Raw genomic sequence first — 18,111 nt, 5'->3', positions numbered from 1 at the left:
AATCTTTGTTATTATTTATTTTTAATCAAACTCATTTCATACTATAAGTTAGGTTGCACTCCACATTAAAATGCAAACTCTATGTAAAAAGAGTATTTTTCTATTAGAGAATATCTACTTCAACAGAGAAATCTACATTGCAAAACATTCTTTTCACAAATCTGAAGGGATCTGAGGCAGAAAGAATCACTTTCTGCCTCTTAAAATTTCTTTGATTATTCATGTTAATTGAATGCATAAATCTAAAGGTACATCATTGAAGAGAATGCGATAGTGCTAAGAATGATGACTTGCCATTTAAAAATTAATATTATGCATGCAAATTACATCTCCCAGTGAGGCCTGCAAAGGACAAATGGTCCCAGGAAAAAGACAATCTCCGATGGCAGGCAGCTTCATATTGCAGCTGTCTTCGTCTTCCATAGAGTCATCATTTATTCAGGTTGATAGTCTGGGAGCAACAGGTTTCTGGCAGTATGAACAGTAACAATGAAGTACTTATAAATCACCACATCTCACCATGTGCTGCACAAATACTTTGTCTAGGATACAGAAGCACCTGCATAATGGGGTATTGTGTCAGCTTCTGGGCTCTTCCTAAGGCCTAGTGAGGCAATGTCTTCTGAATGGATGTCAACACAGCCGTATTGAAGAGAACATCTTGCAGGCAGCTAAAGCATGCTTAGCATAAAGCAATGAGATGGGGAAAGCTTGATAGTGATGCTGCCTGTGTGTTCCAGTGTTAACCTGTATGCAGCAGAAGCATTAAGTGTATAACTCTTAGCACATTAACCACTACATCTTGGGGGAAACGAAAGTTTCTAGACTATCTCTGCTTGTGTTGTAGGAACTTTGCACATACTTTGACTATGCTAGATCCTCAATTAGCAGATATTAAAGAGGTGAGACAATAAGCTCAACTCAGAAGAACATGCTCATAAATATCTATTTGGCAGCCATCATACTCAAAGCAATTGAAGTTTATACTCTGGATATAAAGATTGAATTAAATAATAAAAAATATGCAAATTGCTATATGATGCATGTATTTCTCATTCCAGACTATTGGATACCAATTTTCAGCTCAGCTAATAGGGAGAATTGAGAACTGGCTTGCTGTTGCTGCTGTTATTTTGAGGGAGTGGGGTGTTTGAACTCACAGCCTTTCACAGGGCAACTATGTTCTCTACTACTGAGTTCTAGTCCTAGTCTCAGAGGACTCAGTGACAGAGACTGCTATTCACACATACAGATCTGCAGAAAGGCAAGGTCATGAATTGCATATTCAAATACAATACATTACTTCTAAATCTTGTGCTTGAATTCAGATAGAATTTAGGTGGGAAGGAAGAACTCCATGAAACTGATTTCATTTCTCAAACCTGGGATATTATCATGGATTAAGAAATTTGATCAAACTACTGTTGAAATTCAAGCATTAGAACAATGACAGCTAATATTCACTGAACATCAAGTAGGTTCTGTGATGACTATAAACTCTTTGCACATGTAATCTTTCATTGAAACTTCATGCTGGTTCTAGGAAGGACATGCTAGTATCACTGTTATTTATGGATGACAAAACTAAGTCACATAAATATTGACTGGCACAAGGTCACACGGATAGTCTTTGAGAAAGCCAACATTCAAACTTAAGCACTCTAGTTTTACTATTCTGTTAGCTAAATCTAGCAACATGATAAATGTAGGCTGGAAAGTTGGCTAAACTTCCAAGAGAATTGTCAAGGTGAACTCAATAAGCAAGAACTCTGAACCATATCAGTGTAAACTTTAAGATTGTCATTGCCACACAACAAGCATTGAAATTAATGAGACAACATTTGAGAATAATTATCACTTGCCTCTATCATTTTTCTTAAATTAAAAATTCATGGTGAGTTTTGCTAGCTACAGTAATATTTACCTTGATTGTCTAAACACGGTGACAAGAGACTCACTTAATTAAGTTCATTATAAACTATGCAAAACTTATTTTTTTCCTCCCCTGGAAATAAATTTAACGTGGCACCCATAAACTCATACCTCCTTGAAGTTATATAAAAAAGTTTAAGAAGTACATGGAAATTATTATTGAGTGCAAAACGGCTTTCCAAACCTGAATAGACTGCCAATTCTTCATTACTCTATAATAAAATTTCCCAACAATTGCACTAAGTCATTGCAACTAATCCCTGGTCCCATATCCAGAATAACTTCTTCCTAGAACATATCAATACCACACAGGTATCACTGTAGATATTGCCAGTTTCACATATTGTATGGACCCAATTTGGGTGCCTGGTTAACTTATTGAAAATAAAGTTAATGGAGCTGAGAAGATGTCTGAGTTAATTGCCCACATAAAGAGATCTGAGCTCGGATTCCCAACACTCATATAAATGCCAGGTGTGGTGCAATGCATCTGCTACCTCAATGTTGGTAGTGGGGTACACAGATGTTTCCCAGAGGCTCATGGCCAGCTAGCCTATTGGAAACTGTGAGCTCCTTGTTCAGTGAGAAACCTTGTCTTAAAACTAAAGTAGAGAGTAATAGATGAAGGTACTCAAAATTGAAACCGTGTACACACATGTGCAAATAACATACATGTACATGTGTACATAGAGAGAGACAGAGAGACACAGAGACAAAGAGAGAGACAGAGACAGAAATAGTGTGCGTGTTCACAATTCACATGGTTAAAGTCAGCGCTGTATTATATTGTATTTAGCAATGAGGGATGAGGGGAGTTGCTGCCATCATTTTTGAGAAGCAATGTGTGCAGTCACCTTTGAGATATATGACCTTCATGTTAACAAGCAATAACTTGGATGAAACATTGAGGGAAAACATTCCTAAATAGCTCAGAATCCCGAGAGGGCAGAGAGAAGTTTGGATTTCCTCTGACAGACTGGAGAAAATTTGAAAGAAGAGGAGCAATGATATGATACTTGTTTTCATTGGAAAATGTAATTCTCCATCCCTGGCTATTTGGACTCAGTTCCTTGGCAGCCTTCTAAAACCAACTCATAATGTCAAAAAGGAATCGAAGCTATAAGAAATCCCAGTAAAAATAAAAACCAAAAGTCACAAAACAGAAATTAATAAGCCTTTAAGGCAGCAGATAAAGGGCTAGAAGCAAAAAGCTGAAAGGTTACATTTTTGTAGAGTGAAGAATAAAGGCTAAAACCCAGGAGAGGGAGTATTTAACATAATCATGTAAATTTGTTCAAGAATTGAGCACAAAAGCACTTAGAGAGTAAAGCTGGGCATTAAGAAAAGAAAACAAAGAGAAATACTTTTAAAATGAGAACTGAAGAAAGCTCAGAGGTTAGTTAGACAAAGGAAGAGCAAGAGGGAGGAACAGAGTAGGCATGGGAAGGAAACAGAAGAAGAGAGTTAGATTTCAGCAAGTGGGCAGACTGAGTCATTCATCTTTGTCCTTAGTACTCCGAGCTTTGGATCCCACCCAGGACACAAGCAGGGTAGTGGCACTCTACTGCATGCAGTGGCATATAAGTAGGAATATCTACAAATTCCTCTACATGTTAGCCACAAGAAGCTTCCTAAGTACCCAGCCAAATTAACAGGCCATGGGACTGCCTCCCAATTTTCATGTCTCAGATCTCCCTCTCAGTGACTATGTGACTTTGGGAAAGTTTTCCAACCTCTTTACATGCAAAACTACTTCTCTGAGCTGTAAAAACATGGACAATATGAATAATGACAGGACTATTAATGATACCAACTCATGTGTCACATTATTTGGGTTCTTACTACTTTACTTATGGAGATAAAATTTTGCCAAGCACCAAACAATGTCAAGACATGTCTCCATAATCTTGACATCCACCTGTGGGACCAGTACTCATTCCAGGGCATGAGATCAACAGCCATCCTCTCGTGGGTTGAGATTAATTGTAGCCAGAGGCTCACAGAAAATGCCTGTCACCAATGGCCTCAGAATGTAGCTCATTTGTATGAATTACAAGTTGCAGTTCATTACATAAAAAGGGTGGGCAACAGAGATCAAAACAAGCATTAAAGAGAAAGAGATAGGTTACAGAAACACTAACTAAATGATATCCCTTTTCAATGTTTCAGACTCCACAACATATGCACATTTCCTCTTCAATGCATTCGACACGGACCACAATGGAGCTGTGAGCTTTGAGGTAAGCCTTAGACTCTCATTCTACCATTTGACTTAAGGCACACTGAAAGAAACTTAAATCCTTTTAGCAGAAAGTTAAGGGTTGGTATCTGCTTATTTTCAAAAATTCCAAGAGCACCTCCTTTTCCCCTATTATGTTGGCATGTAGCTGTTCTTATCTTTGCAAAACTGGACAAATTACAAGCCATATTTAGTACACTTTCAAACATTTGCTATCTGCTCACACATAGCAGTCCTCAACAGCATGAGGGCGATCCAAGAAGGCAAATGATTTATTTGACATTTTCTGGCACTTAGCATGGGCTAGTTCCTGTGGCAGGCCTGGGAAGTATAGATGTAATATATGTAAGCTCAGCTGGGGGAGCCTAGTAAACGCAGATAAGATGTTTAGTACAGAAAAACAATGCTGACTTCATCAGCCCCAGAAGCTTGCAATGAAATTAAAACTTTCAAGTGACCTATAGAGTACAAGCATGCAGGGTTGTTTATGAAATATGTAATGTGAGAATCAGAATAAAATGTTTCTCTTCTCTCTCACACACATATATTCACAGGGGCAGATAGATAGATAGATAGATAGATAGATAGATAGATAGATAGATAGATAGATAGATAGATAGGAGACATATAAAAAGTCATGTTTAAAATGGGTAGAGAAAGTGATACCTTTGTAGGATTCATCTGGTGTCTATCAGGTTACAGATAACATGTAATCGTGGATGCTAAAAGAATAAATGGAATCTGATTTGGATTAGGTGTCTGTGACTTTTATTTTTGTTAAAAAAAATTGTGAGAATTTTTGTTCACAGATTTGCTTACATCCTAAATGAGTATATTTGGTCTTCAGGCAGATAAATTATCTATTAACTTATTTTGTAGTTTCAATATCAGGTAAATGATAGACAGATAGATAGGCAGGCAGAGAGATACTAAAGAGTGAGAATGATAACATTTAGGATATATATTTTCTACTTTGAGGGTGTGGGGAAGATGCAGCCCACACACATGAACAGGAATTCCAATAAGGATACTGACACACCAAGTGAGATGATAGAGTGAGGCTAGCGATGAGACTAGATGGGAAAATGAAGCAGAGGCAGAAGTGACTGGAACAGCAAAGCCTATATTGGTGGCTTTTACATATTATGTCTTGAGAAACTAGCAGAAGGTAATAAAGTGAATACAAGTTGAGATGGGAAACATGAGACGGAGTCTGAGTGGAGACTATCACCTTGGGAATAAAGAGAAAACATCTGTAGATCTTCTGGAAGACAGAATGCAAGAATATGATCCAGGAGAGTGAGTTGGAAAGGAAACAGAGGCCACATCTCAGGCAGGCTGCCAACTAAGGAGGTTGAAGACTGCACTATAAGAGATAAGGACCCCTGAGGACATTTCAATGTTCATGTGTGTGAGAGCTATTCTCCTGAAACGAGGAGTGGCTTAGAAGCTATTTATTCAGAGTCCAGACAGGAGCTGATGACAAACTGAACTATAGTAAAAGTTGAGATGAATACATACTTATTAACCATAAACTTGAGGAAACTGTAACCATCTGATATGTTTAGGAGAGAAAACAGTTTTGGTATGGGCTGTACTCTGAACACATATGTTCTATGTGGAGGCAGGCTGAAGGAAGAAGAGTGAATCTTCATAAAATATCAATCAATGGTCCTTGGGCAGAATTTCCAGAGGCAACTAAATACCTTCTCATGTGCCCTCATAAAAAAACTCAGGCCATCAGTTTGAAGTTCTGCACCAGAAATTTCAAACATCAGCTCACAAAACTTAACCAAGAAATATCATAAGAAGGGAAGGGTAGAAGATATTAGTGATTGAGATGTGAACCAAGAAGTTAGGACAGGGTGCTGAGCATCCTGGATGCAGAAGCAGTAGTTACTAGGCCAAAGAAGAAAGTGCCAGGTTGTCCCAGATTTCCTAAAATACCACTTCTAGTGGCAGCTTAGACTTTCTAGGAGACTATCCTCTCAGTACTTCATATATAATGCTAGTATCAGCATAGCCCCCATATGCCTATGGTGTGAGTGACAAAGGTTCTAGTGCACCTAATAAAAAAATTATAGTTCATTACAGAGAATGGCAGAGGCAAATACTACTAGTGATTTCACTACTTGAAAACAATTGTGTATCAGAAACTTGCTATCCTGCTATCCATGTCTCACATAACTTTAATTTTACATGTACAGTCAGTCAGTCTATTGTCAATAATGTGGGGTAATCTATAACACTGCTTTTATGATGAATATTATAAAAAACACCAGTAATTATTATTAGGGCTGATTTTAATTTGGGAGGTTACTTGTGACATTTACCTGTGATATTCTTGTTGGTATAATGTTTTTCTTTTTAATATGAATTACAAAGTTCATAAATGCCAATAAATGGTGAATCAAAATCAAATTTTAAGCTAGGCTACTGTGGTTATATTTCTTAACTAACTCACTACCTGGAAGATATCTAAATAACAGAAATGCCTTGGGAGGAAACACGTTTGTAATAGCATCCTGGGAAAATTAGCAGAGATCATCCTAATTCTGAGGTAAAGAAAAATGGCAGATTTCCAATATTTGCTTAAAGATGATGGACAGAATGAACAAGTCAGAGGGAATCTGGTTTTGATTATGACTAGATCTAATCTCCTCCTTGCCACCAAGTGGCTGTGGGGCCCAGGATTTAGTACTTAAATCCTCTAGGCCTTAATATTCATATCAATTCAACACCAGCAGTGAAGCAAATTCACAGGCAAACATATAAGTAGCACCAAATAAATGTTCAATATTTATTAGATTTTAGCTATAGCGTTTATTACTTCAGAAATTTTCTGATAAGGTAATTAATTCTTGCCTTTGGCATCACATTACACTAGATTACACAAAAACCTAGAATCCTTAAACATATCCAGGCAAAGGTTCAGATGACTATGCTGAGATGTTATGACAGATTATTATCTCATTATCATAGGCATTTACTGTATCAAATGCCCAATATATTAGCGACAATAGCTACTCAATGATAAAAATACAAACCCGTGTTTATTTAGCTTTCATTATTTTAGCATTTTCTGAGATAATTACATAGTATTAATTTCTGTAACCCTTCTAGGTACTTTTGTTATCTCCTTTTAGCAAATGAGAAAGGAGAGTCACAAAGTTAAATATCCTGCCAAAGTTACACAGTTAGAATATAAGGCACTTAAGATTCAAATTCAGGCTGTCCAGCCTCAAACAGTTGGTCGGCACACATTTATTCTCCAGTCTCATGTACATCTCCTACCTGAAATCCTGAATTTTGTCTTTGAGAGACTTCATACTTTCAAACATAAATGAATAAACAGTTGATAGGTACAGAGCACATGCACAGTATCAATGTTTTCAACAAAGTCCATAGGAAATGACAATCAAATGTATTATATCTGTTCACCAAAATAAAATAAAGGAGGCCATACCAACTATTGGCTCTTGGTGTTCATGTACTCAATGAGCACATACTTAGGCTCTTCTCAGCATCTACTGCCCTGAGGTGGTGTTTAACTGAGGTTCTGTGGTCAGAGAGTGGTGGAAATAATTTTTCATCCATGCTCATCTGTGGAAATTGTAAGATCGGGTACTATGCCCTTGCAGCATAGTAGAAGGAACCTGGATTTCTGATGAACCAGAATCCCCTCACCATGTGTAAAGGATAAACTAGCTTTTATCGTGCAGCCACTGGTGAAGCTCTTTGGATCCTTTGATTACTGTAATAGAGTATGATGATATGCAGATAAGTAGCTAGGTTAGAGGACAGAGGATGAATAGAAGCTAGATGATAATAGATAAGAGATAGATGAAGATGAACTGATAAATAATGATAGATAAATTAGTTAGATATATTAGATAGCTAAATAGATATAGATCAGTTGATGATTATAGTTAATATATAATACATAAATCAATCAATGAATGAAAGATTAGATAGATGATATAGCTAGATATAAATTGGTAAATAATGAATGATAGATGATAGATAATATATTGATAAATGAGATAGATCATAGATAAAAAAGGACAGTTTAGATAGATAGATAGATAGATAGATAGATAGATAGATAGATAGATAGAGATAGATAGATAGATAGAGGTAGATACTCATATTAGTTTAATTCAGACTTTGGATTCACCATAACACAATTTAGTACTACTAGTCAGCATCTCTTCTACTTCCCAATATGTGTTAAGTTCATCATTTTGAAATGAATCAATAAGAAAGAGAAAGCCAAAGGCCTTCGACTTTGTACAAAGCCAAGGGCCTGAACACTAGAAGGCTGACTTGTTCAAAGCCATTTAGAAGAGTGGGAAATGGAGTGAATCTTACTCATCTCTAGCAATGTCTCTAAAATCCATGGTCTCAGTCAGCAGCCAGAAAGAACCAAATATTTTTGATTTTGCAGTCAGACAGTTCATTGCAGTCCATACTCTCAGACATTATCACCTTCAGGTATTCATGTGGCTGAGAATTTCCCAGATTGCTCATGCTATTGAGGCTGACTTAAAATGTTCTCTGAGAATAATTCTGAAATAGGTACAATTGCTACTCCAGGTAACTGATGAGTTAGAGCTGAAAGGAAATGCTATTTGCAGACAACTCAATTCCCACGGAAAATGATGCGAGCCGCACCCCATGGAGATGTGCAGTGGAGGCATTACCCCAAACTAATAGCTCTGTTATTCACAGTGCTGACAAAATATTTTATACAAATATCAGTTAAGTTTATGGAAAAAACATTCTAGTATGTGTCACTCTGTTAAGTGGCACAGCTATGTCCTTAGAAATGTCAGGAGATACTATTTTAAGCAATGTTTCTAATTGTGATACAATTGCATTTTTATCAGGTTTGTTCATCTTTGGGACACACACACACACACACCATTTTTTTCTGTACAGAATTCTATTATTGTTGTTTTCTGATCAACATAGACGCCTCTGCTCTCATTGAAGGCATCCCTAAAGAGTATTCAACTTCATTCATTCCTTTATTCATTTAATAAATATCAGCTGGGCAGTGGTGGCACACACCTTTAATCCTAGCACTTGGGAGGCAGAGGCAGGCAGATTTCCAAGTTGGAGGCCAGCCTGGTCTACAGAGTGAGTACCAGGACAGCCGGGGCCACAGAGAGAAACCTTGTCTCGAAAAACCATAAACAAATACATAAATAAATAAATAAATATCAACCAAGCCTACTATGTGCCAAACACCCATCAGCATGCCAGAGGCTTGCTGTCTAGCTTTTCTTGTCACCCCATCATGAGAGCTTGCACCTCTTTTATCATCAGGGATCCAGCACCCCTGGCTCAGATGCACTCCTTATCTACTTCCCATCATCTCCAAGTGCAAGTCCTGCGACTTCCTTATGGCAAAGGCCTTCATCTGCACAGAAATCTCAGAAACAAAGGAACACTGCAGGACAAGAGAAATATGCAGACAACAAATATCTGTAATTGCTCCTGTGTTCTGAAGACCAATCTCAGCTTTTTAAATCATTTCATAATTTTTTTTTTTTTTAGGATTAGCCAAGTTTTACACTTACATACAAATACAGAGAACAGAGAGATCTCATGTGGGATGCAGTTTCTTCGCTAACTCACACCATAGGTTAACAGGGCATGCTTGCTGCAGATAATGAGCTAACACAGATACCATACTATTAACTGACTTTTATGCTATATTCAGATTTCTTTGGGTTTTACTGGATGTCCTTTTTCTGACCCAGTACCCCATTTAGGATAGAATTTCATTTAGCCCTGTCCAAAGTTCATTTAGATATAATGTCTCCTTAGACCCTTGTTAACACTGACAGTTTCTCAGGCTTCTTTTACTTGTAACCATCTTGACAGTTTGACGAAGTATTCTTCAGGTATTTGGTAGAATGCCCTTCAGTTCAGATTTGTATGATAGGTTCTCATGATTAAATTGGGGTTATGGGTTTGGGAAATGAAGAGTGCGGGGGGGGTGCATTTTATCACACAGAATGAGTACACTGTCAGAATGATTTATTACTGTTGATACTGACCTTGTCTGACTGGCAAAAGTGGCATTTGTCAAGGTTCGTAGTGTAGTGTCTACCCATTTGCAAAATGATACTCTTTAGAAAGAAGTCACTGTATATTAATGAAATGTGAGGGCACCCAAGGATGTAACTTATTCATTTGGAATTCCACAGGGAGAATTTGTCCTTCCTTCTCCAGGCATCAATAAATAAATACAACACATGTTTATAGCAATACAGGCGCATGGGTACTTATATCTGGCATTACTACTCCTGTCTTCTAATAGAATCTATATCCAAGAGTATATGGAACCTGACTTTTTACACCATTTTCCTATTTATTTACATATTTGTTTGTTATCCACTCATGAAAAGATTATGTTTTGCAGACACTTTCAAATGTTCTACAGTGCACTAACAAACTAAAGTGGAGTGGAGCCTCTCCTTCACATTCCCTCACACCTTTGTCCTACACTCAGTAACAGTTGTTTACTCAGCACATGTTTCTACCTTGATATTCTACATGACCACAGGTCTTGGCTCCAGTCCAAGCTAGAAAGGAAGTGTGGAATTTGAATCAGGTGTCTGGTTAAGTTTCCGGCACTGCTGTTCCAAGCTATGTGTTGTGATGGAGTCACATCCCTGAGCATCCATCTATAAAGGAAAGACAATAGTACTCATTCCTTAGGCTATATGAGGCAACTGACATCATCTAACAGGGAACTGCTGAACCAGATGTCCCCTCAAATCCACATTCACTAGTGATTATTACATCTAACTTCTGTGTCTTAGGACCACTTAGCCATTAGTTCTTCTTCCCTCTGAAAATAATACAGAATCATGAGAAACACAGACAAACATTTGCTGCAGGATCATTTCTAACAAGGAAACAATTTAATTAATTTACATATTAAACAATAGGAATTACTGAATTGAGTTGCTTTATATCCATGTCACTACACAGTGCTGCAGACTTTGAAATCATGCAGGTACTGAAATTAGAGTTCAGTGACCATAGCATTTTAGAAAAATAGTGAGAGAAAAATAGAAAGAAAATATCACTGTGATAACTTCAAGGTCTGGTCCATGGTTGCATAAAATTACATTTTCATTCATGTATGTTTGTATCTCTGTGTGTGGTGGATTGTCATTTAAAACGTGATTCTTGGGGGCTGCAGAGATAATTTGGCAGTTAACAGCACTGCTTGCTCTTCCAGGGGCCCAGGGGATCAATTTTCAACACCTAATCTTGGGTTCACAACTACCTTTAAGTCCAGTTCTAGGGGATCCAATTCCTTCTTCTAGACTGCATACAACTGTCACCTAGACATACATGCTGGCAAAACACCATATACATAGATGAAAACAGAAATCATTTTGAAAAAATATTTGAAATGTGATTCTTGTGATTCAAAATGTTCAGAAGTCATGTATAGCTACATTATATCAAAACATAAAGTTACTCTGGTAAATATAAGATATTTTTAGGATTTTTCAGTTACTGCTATGATGTCAAGGGTTTTCAATAGTATGGCAAAATACTTGAAATATTAAACATATCAAATAATATATGATATGATTAATAAATTTTAAAATGCTGATATAAATGAAACAATGAGATATTCTTCACTATTTATAGATACATAAGTATTTAACATATGCATATGCTATAAAATATATACAATATCTATAATTTATTTAAGATCATATATGTGGCTTTTATTATAAATATGTGCTCATATATATAACAATAGAGAGAATAGAAATATTTAATACTAGCAGGTATTAAATTTATACATGCTTACAACATTTTTCAGCATAATTTCAAATAGTTTTATAAAATTATTATATTTGTAATTGTATTTATTGTATATAAACTTATGAATATTGCTTAACATTTATCAAATTCTTAAAGGTCACCAGCGAGGTTAAAAATCAAAGAACTTCTAATTTAGTTTAGTGTAGCTACAATCACTTCTCAAGACACTAAATTATTTTAAAAGGCATACTGTTTCAATCAAAATAAGTAAGCTGTCTCCTCTATAGGATAAAGTCAGGCTATAATCTTGTGAAACATATACACATATCTACACATAAATAGATAGACAAGCAGATATAATTGTACAGTGTTATCTTTGGTCCCATGAAAATATAACTTCAATTTGTTCCTGAAGTTTCATCTTCTAAATATTTTAAGAGTGTAAGTACTATGGAAATTTGACCTATTTAGGGAGAACCTGGTAGAGAAAAATAAATAGTTTAAAGTTTGTATAAAACAATGCAAGGAAGACCAACTCAATGAACACTCATATGTATTAATGACTTTCTATGCTGAGTCTGTCACCTTCACAACCTTTACTGAGTCATTTAATGCGTCCCATCTGGACTTGGTAGCAGCCACCTCCCAATGGGTTGCTAGAAGCCAGAGTGGTCTTTGGCTAGCAGAAGTCAGGAAGATGAATGTGCCAGGAATAGGAAGCAGCCTTGAAACACAGAGTAAGGAATAGTCATGACAGTTGAAGACTAGGTAATTACTAAGTCAGGCCTTGCTCGCTATGCTTTAGAGAAGGATCTACAATAGTCATGGTTAGTGACAAGTGTGTTTATCATGAATATAGTAAACCAAATATAGGAGATGATAGATAGATAGATAGATAGATAGATAGATAGATAGATAGATAGATAGATAGATGATAGATAGATAGATAGATAGTTAAGAGAGAGGAAAAGAGAGAAAGAGGAAGAGAGAGGAAAAGAGAGAAGAGACAGAGAGAGAGAGAGAGAGAGAATGAGAATCAAACTATCATCAAATTGTGTTCTAAAATTCTCCAGCAGAAATCAATTTGAGGAAGCTCTTTAATGCAGACAACTGAATTTCCTGGTAGAGAGAACCCTATTCAGCAAGGTATCCAAGACCAAGAACAATGATCCCAGCAAAGTAGTATCATCAAACGGAGAGCTTACAAACATCTACCAGACATTACCTGGGGAAGCTGAGGTAGTAAGCCGCAGTTTCTGTTCCTTCCCCGCTTAGACATCTTGATAACACAGAATAAAGAACAGTAATCCTGTTGGTATTGGTTTTGCTCCAGGTATTTTTAATATTAAGATAGTTTTATTCCCAGGTTGTCACAGGGTTAGGGCAGAAACCCATTCCCAGCCAAAAGACGGTAGACCATAGCCACTGCTCAGTGCAAGTCTGTTCAAGATGTTTAGTACTTAAGAGGCAGGTATGCATGACAATCAGAGGACTTTCCCTAATGACATTAGAAGCCAGGCCGTAGAATAACTGGTATGTGATATTTATGAACTCACAGGAGTGAAAAGGCCAGGAATTGTTCTGACTGAACAGGAAGTGTGGCCCAGTATGTTGGCAAGGTGCTATGAGCAACTTCATGACTGAATGTTCCTGTCATGCTAAGAAGAGCATCTCTAATCTTAGCATTCCTTCTAAAAGTCCAAGAACTTCATAATCACTCTTAGACTTGGACTAGGTTCAATAACATATCAAGCCACAGATCTGATGATCTTGGTCAAAGACATGACACAAACTTCCTGTCTTTGTCCAGGCCACGTTCCATCACTAGGCCAAGGATGTGTTGGACTTTGCTACTGCTGCAGAGATCATAAAAGAGAAACATATCCAAATGGAATATACCCTTTACAAAGAAGGCAAACAAAGAGTCCTATGGTGTAATAGGCGCTCGCTTTAAATCTTTCATTTTTGACCAACTAAGGAAAAAAATAAGTGCTGAACAGCATATTAAGCAATCATTTATATAAAGAAAAAGAGGATGTATATAAGCAAACATATATAGTTACAAACTTTTCTTAGAATAGAAATAGCTAAACCCATTTTAGGATGAAGAGGACTTTTCACCAGATATCATACATAAATTTTAATTTGTGAGCTACATGTACACTAACTGCCCCAATAACACCATCAATGAAGAAAGAAAAATTCTACTTAAAAATTAAACTGGGACAGGAAAACAGCTATTGGATGGTGGAATGCGGAAGCAGAGATAGAATACAAGTTCACCCAAAGGGCAGCTGTTAGACTTCCCTCGTTTTTTCATCCCTAACAAGAGACTGTCACTCCAGAGTTCAGTCATATTGTAATATTGACCTTACTTTATATAACAGCAAATACCTGTGAATTTTCTCTGCTTAGGCTGATTCCTTTTCACTGTAATCAAATCCATTTAGACATTAGCTGAGCATTCCACAGAGTTAAAACAGATTTTCATGACCAATGCCCTCTCTAGGGACTGTTAAAAGTATCTTAATTCTTTCAATCGTCGTAACATATTTTTGAGGTAGATACTGCCCTCATTTTACAGATATGAAATTAGAGACCAAAAAGACACTAATTTAGATTCATGCTCTCTGGATCCAGTTTTTTCACAACTGCCCACATGTCAATTATAATTAAATTAAAGAGTACAGCTTTCTGTTTCTTAGGGATAATCTGCATTTCTTACTAGTGAATATTATATTTTCTTAAAAAAAGACTGTATGTGTATATGTGCAGTGTGTGTGTGTACTCATGCATGAAGGTACAATTTCAGGTATCATGGCTAATTTAATTCAGGTTCTAATTAAATAAAAATATCAAAGATTGGGGTACAGTTCATACTCATAAAGAACCCTGAAGAATTGAAGACTAAAACCACATTAGTAATTTTGGAAACGTGTTCAAAACACAAAGAGTTGTTAATTTTACTACCATCACTTAGCAGGAAATTTTACTGAGTTCTAAATTATATTTTTATTGTTTTTTAGGATTTCATCAAAGGTCTTTCCATTTTGCTTCGAGGGACAGTACAAGAAAAACTCAACTGGGCATTTAATTTGTATGACATTAACAAAGATGGCTACATCACTAAAGAAGTAAGAGATGGCACACCAATTCAGTTATCTTTTGAGCCATTTTACTCAACTTCCAAATATTAAGCAATTTTAATGGTTACTTTAAAATCTTATTTTAGGAAACCAAAAATATTTTATTTTATGTGATGTTGAGACATATTGCAATAAAATTGGAATGGATAGGACTCATTTGTAATAATTTCCAAAGAAAACACAAAACATATCAATGTTATATTCTTTTTATTCTGCTAGTGATATGGAGAAAGGTTGGGATCCTTAGGAGTAACAGAGGCCTTCTCATGTCAGGTGGACAATAGTTTGGGGAGCAAGGGTCCCAGAAAATCAACAGCTATGAAAGCTACACCACCCAGTGGTTGTCAGATATTTCTCTTTGTTGGGATGGATAAGGACAATGGTGGGATCTACAAGCACAACTGGAGATATCAATGAAAGCCATTCACAAATTAAAATGCTCACTTATTAAGATAATTTAAAAGCACAAGAGAAGGGAAGGGAGGAAAGTAACCACCCTTAGTATAGGATGTGAGTAAGACTAAAGGAACACTCTGCTTAAAGCCTGGGCATAACTGATGGCCTTTCTGTGTGCATTAATAGCTTGAATAAAGGGTCCCATATGAGAAGAAGTCCTCAGGACCAAAGACACAAACATACCTTATTAGATACACAGACTCAGGGTACCAGGACACCACTGTTTGATGAGTCACTGGCACAGGATCCAAAGAATCAGATTGCATGTCATCAAGGAGTGCTAAATTTAAGACTTCAGGAATAGATGGCACTTCTCAACTATTTAGTACAGCATGAGTATCCATTGCCTAAGTACCTCAAGAACACTGACACACCTAGAGCAAACATTAGGAATTGTCGCCCTTCCCATTCAAACTATTGTTTTGTTTGCTTCAGAGTTGAGAACTGAATAGAGTGCTAATATTCTATGCCTTTCTGTGTTTAAAAGAGCTCATCAACTCTTCCTATATCTTGTAATTAACTTACCTTACCATGTATCTCTGTTTAAAACATCTTTTATATTTTTACTATTTTTACAAACTGCTTTAATATCTAATCCATGTTCTCAAAAGTAAATATGAGTAGAACCATATCCTCCAATTAATCTAGGATACATTTCATGTCAAATATTAAATCTGAATTAATGACATGGCAAAAACTAGATTTTACTTTAAAAGCTAACAAAATGCTAAAGTGCTTCCTAGTCAAAATATTTGAATCTGTACTCTTCTGTGACTTCTTTAGTTAAAGCCAAAACAGGATAAATAAAAAATCCAATTACAAAAAAAGCCAAAACAGGAAAAAGTGATAAAAACTGCAAAAATTTTTATTAATTGCTTGTAATTAGCAGTTATAGTTCTAAATCTAAAATATTTCGAATAAGTGGAAATCATCGATCAATAAAATATATAATAGCTCAATAAAACAAATTCTATGTAGTTTTTGAAAATCAAAGTATTTAAGTTAGACTATTCCTTTCCCAACCAACCGAGATATATGGGAATCTACTTCATTGCAAAATTGAGCTCTCATGATTGGTACATTTGGATTTTACTGCTATTAGACAAAAGGCTGTTTGTTGGCTGCTGGCCAAGCAAAAGGCACCCCATAAATAATTTAAGAAATAAGCAAATGAGACACTATGAACAAAATCTCCTAATGCATCTTAGATGGATTTCTGCACAGTTGGTGTGTAGCCTCACTTGAGTGTCTTTCCATTTCAGGAAATGTTGGACATAATGAAAGCAATCTATGACATGATGGGGAAATGCACATACCCTGTCCTCAAGGAAGATGCTCCCCGACAGCATGTGGAGACATTTTTCCAGGTGGGAATGAAAGATGTGAATGAGGAAGGACGGTTATAAGTAGATGTCCTGATGCCTGGAAAACACACTATCAGAAAACAAAAATAAACACAAAAACAACAAAAACCGCAAAGAGAATGTATATTCATAGGGACAGAATAGGACAAATACTACCTTAATTTCATAATATGGACTTTTAAGTGTATTATGACAGACATACTTTCAGAAGAGTGACAATACCCTGACAAAGGCATTCTCTTATTTCAGAAAGCGTTGTGATGCAGGTCCCAAAAAGACCCTAAAGAAAATTAATTCTCTATACTCTTCTATTTTATAAATGAAAAAAACCAAGACTCTACATTTCAGGAAACTCTGCAAGTCCTGTCACATTTAGAAAACAGTTTAGGTTACATTACATAGGGCAGGGGAAACATACAACCTAAAATGATTGAGCACCCCCATTTTAGGAACCCAGTACTTCCTCCTTGTGTGTAACTGTCCCATGTAAGACAAAACGATGAGTTCCATTCTTAGCTCTTTGAATCTACTGGGAACGGGGAGGCTATCAAAAGGCGACTCAATATAATGTTTTGTTCTTCTCTTTCTCAACAGAAGATGGACAAAAATAAAGATGGTGTCGTTACCATAGATGAGTTCATTGAAAGTTGCCAAAAAGTAAGTAAGGAGAATTTTGTTAGCATCAGCTACAAGTGAGCATAGCCTACTAGCCAATATGAATTAAGAAAAATATAAATCAAGTGTATAAGCTAATGGGACAGGCTTCTTACTTGAAAACAATCAGGTTTACGTACACATCCAATCTGACTGCATGCAATACTGATGTGAAAATTTACTTGTGCACTCCGTTTGTTTCTGAAAACCTTTAGGGAGGATTCATTGCAGTCCGACAAACAAAACCACATAGATTTAAATTACAGTTTCTGGTAATGGAGAGGTGAGTTGCCTTTAGGAGTGCTTGCTGCCCACCTTAAGTTTTCTTCCCAGCACACCAATCAGGATTCCCACATGACCTGTACCTTCAACTCCAAGGAATCTGACACCCTCTTCTGGACTTTGCAGGTCCACACATGCTTGTGTTCACGTACCTACACATAGGCGTACACACATTAATAATAGTAATAGTAATAACAATACCTTTAATCTTTTCCAGACATAGTTCTCTTAAAAC

At 36.4% G+C, this 18,111-nt stretch overlaps 1 protein-coding gene across 7 annotated transcripts in view; it reads left to right on the top strand.

Annotated features, from left to right (window-relative positions):
• Positions 1–18,111, top strand: part of Kcnip4 (potassium voltage-gated channel interacting protein 4) — a 1,067,715-nt gene that overhangs the window by 1,045,454 nt on the left and 4,150 nt on the right. For all 7 annotated transcript variants that reach the window (XM_031342219.1, XM_031342222.1, XM_031342225.1 and 4 more), the window contains 4 exons: positions 4,102–4,172; positions 15,001–15,108; positions 16,839–16,943; positions 17,535–17,597. In XM_031342219.1, the coding sequence (XP_031198079.1) occupies positions 4,102–4,172; positions 15,001–15,108; positions 16,839–16,943; positions 17,535–17,597 (347 nt within the window). The remainder of the gene's footprint in view (positions 1–4,101; positions 4,173–15,000; positions 15,109–16,838; positions 16,944–17,534; positions 17,598–18,111) is intronic.

Source organism: Mastomys coucha, unplaced genomic scaffold (assembly GCF_008632895.1).
Source record: "Mastomys coucha isolate ucsf_1 unplaced genomic scaffold, UCSF_Mcou_1 pScaffold22, whole genome shotgun sequence".
Taxonomy (NCBI): Eukaryota; Metazoa; Chordata; class Mammalia; order Rodentia; family Muridae; genus Mastomys; species Mastomys coucha.
Note: the sequence above shows the minus strand (reverse complement) of the source record. Positions and strands in the feature narration are given on the sequence as shown.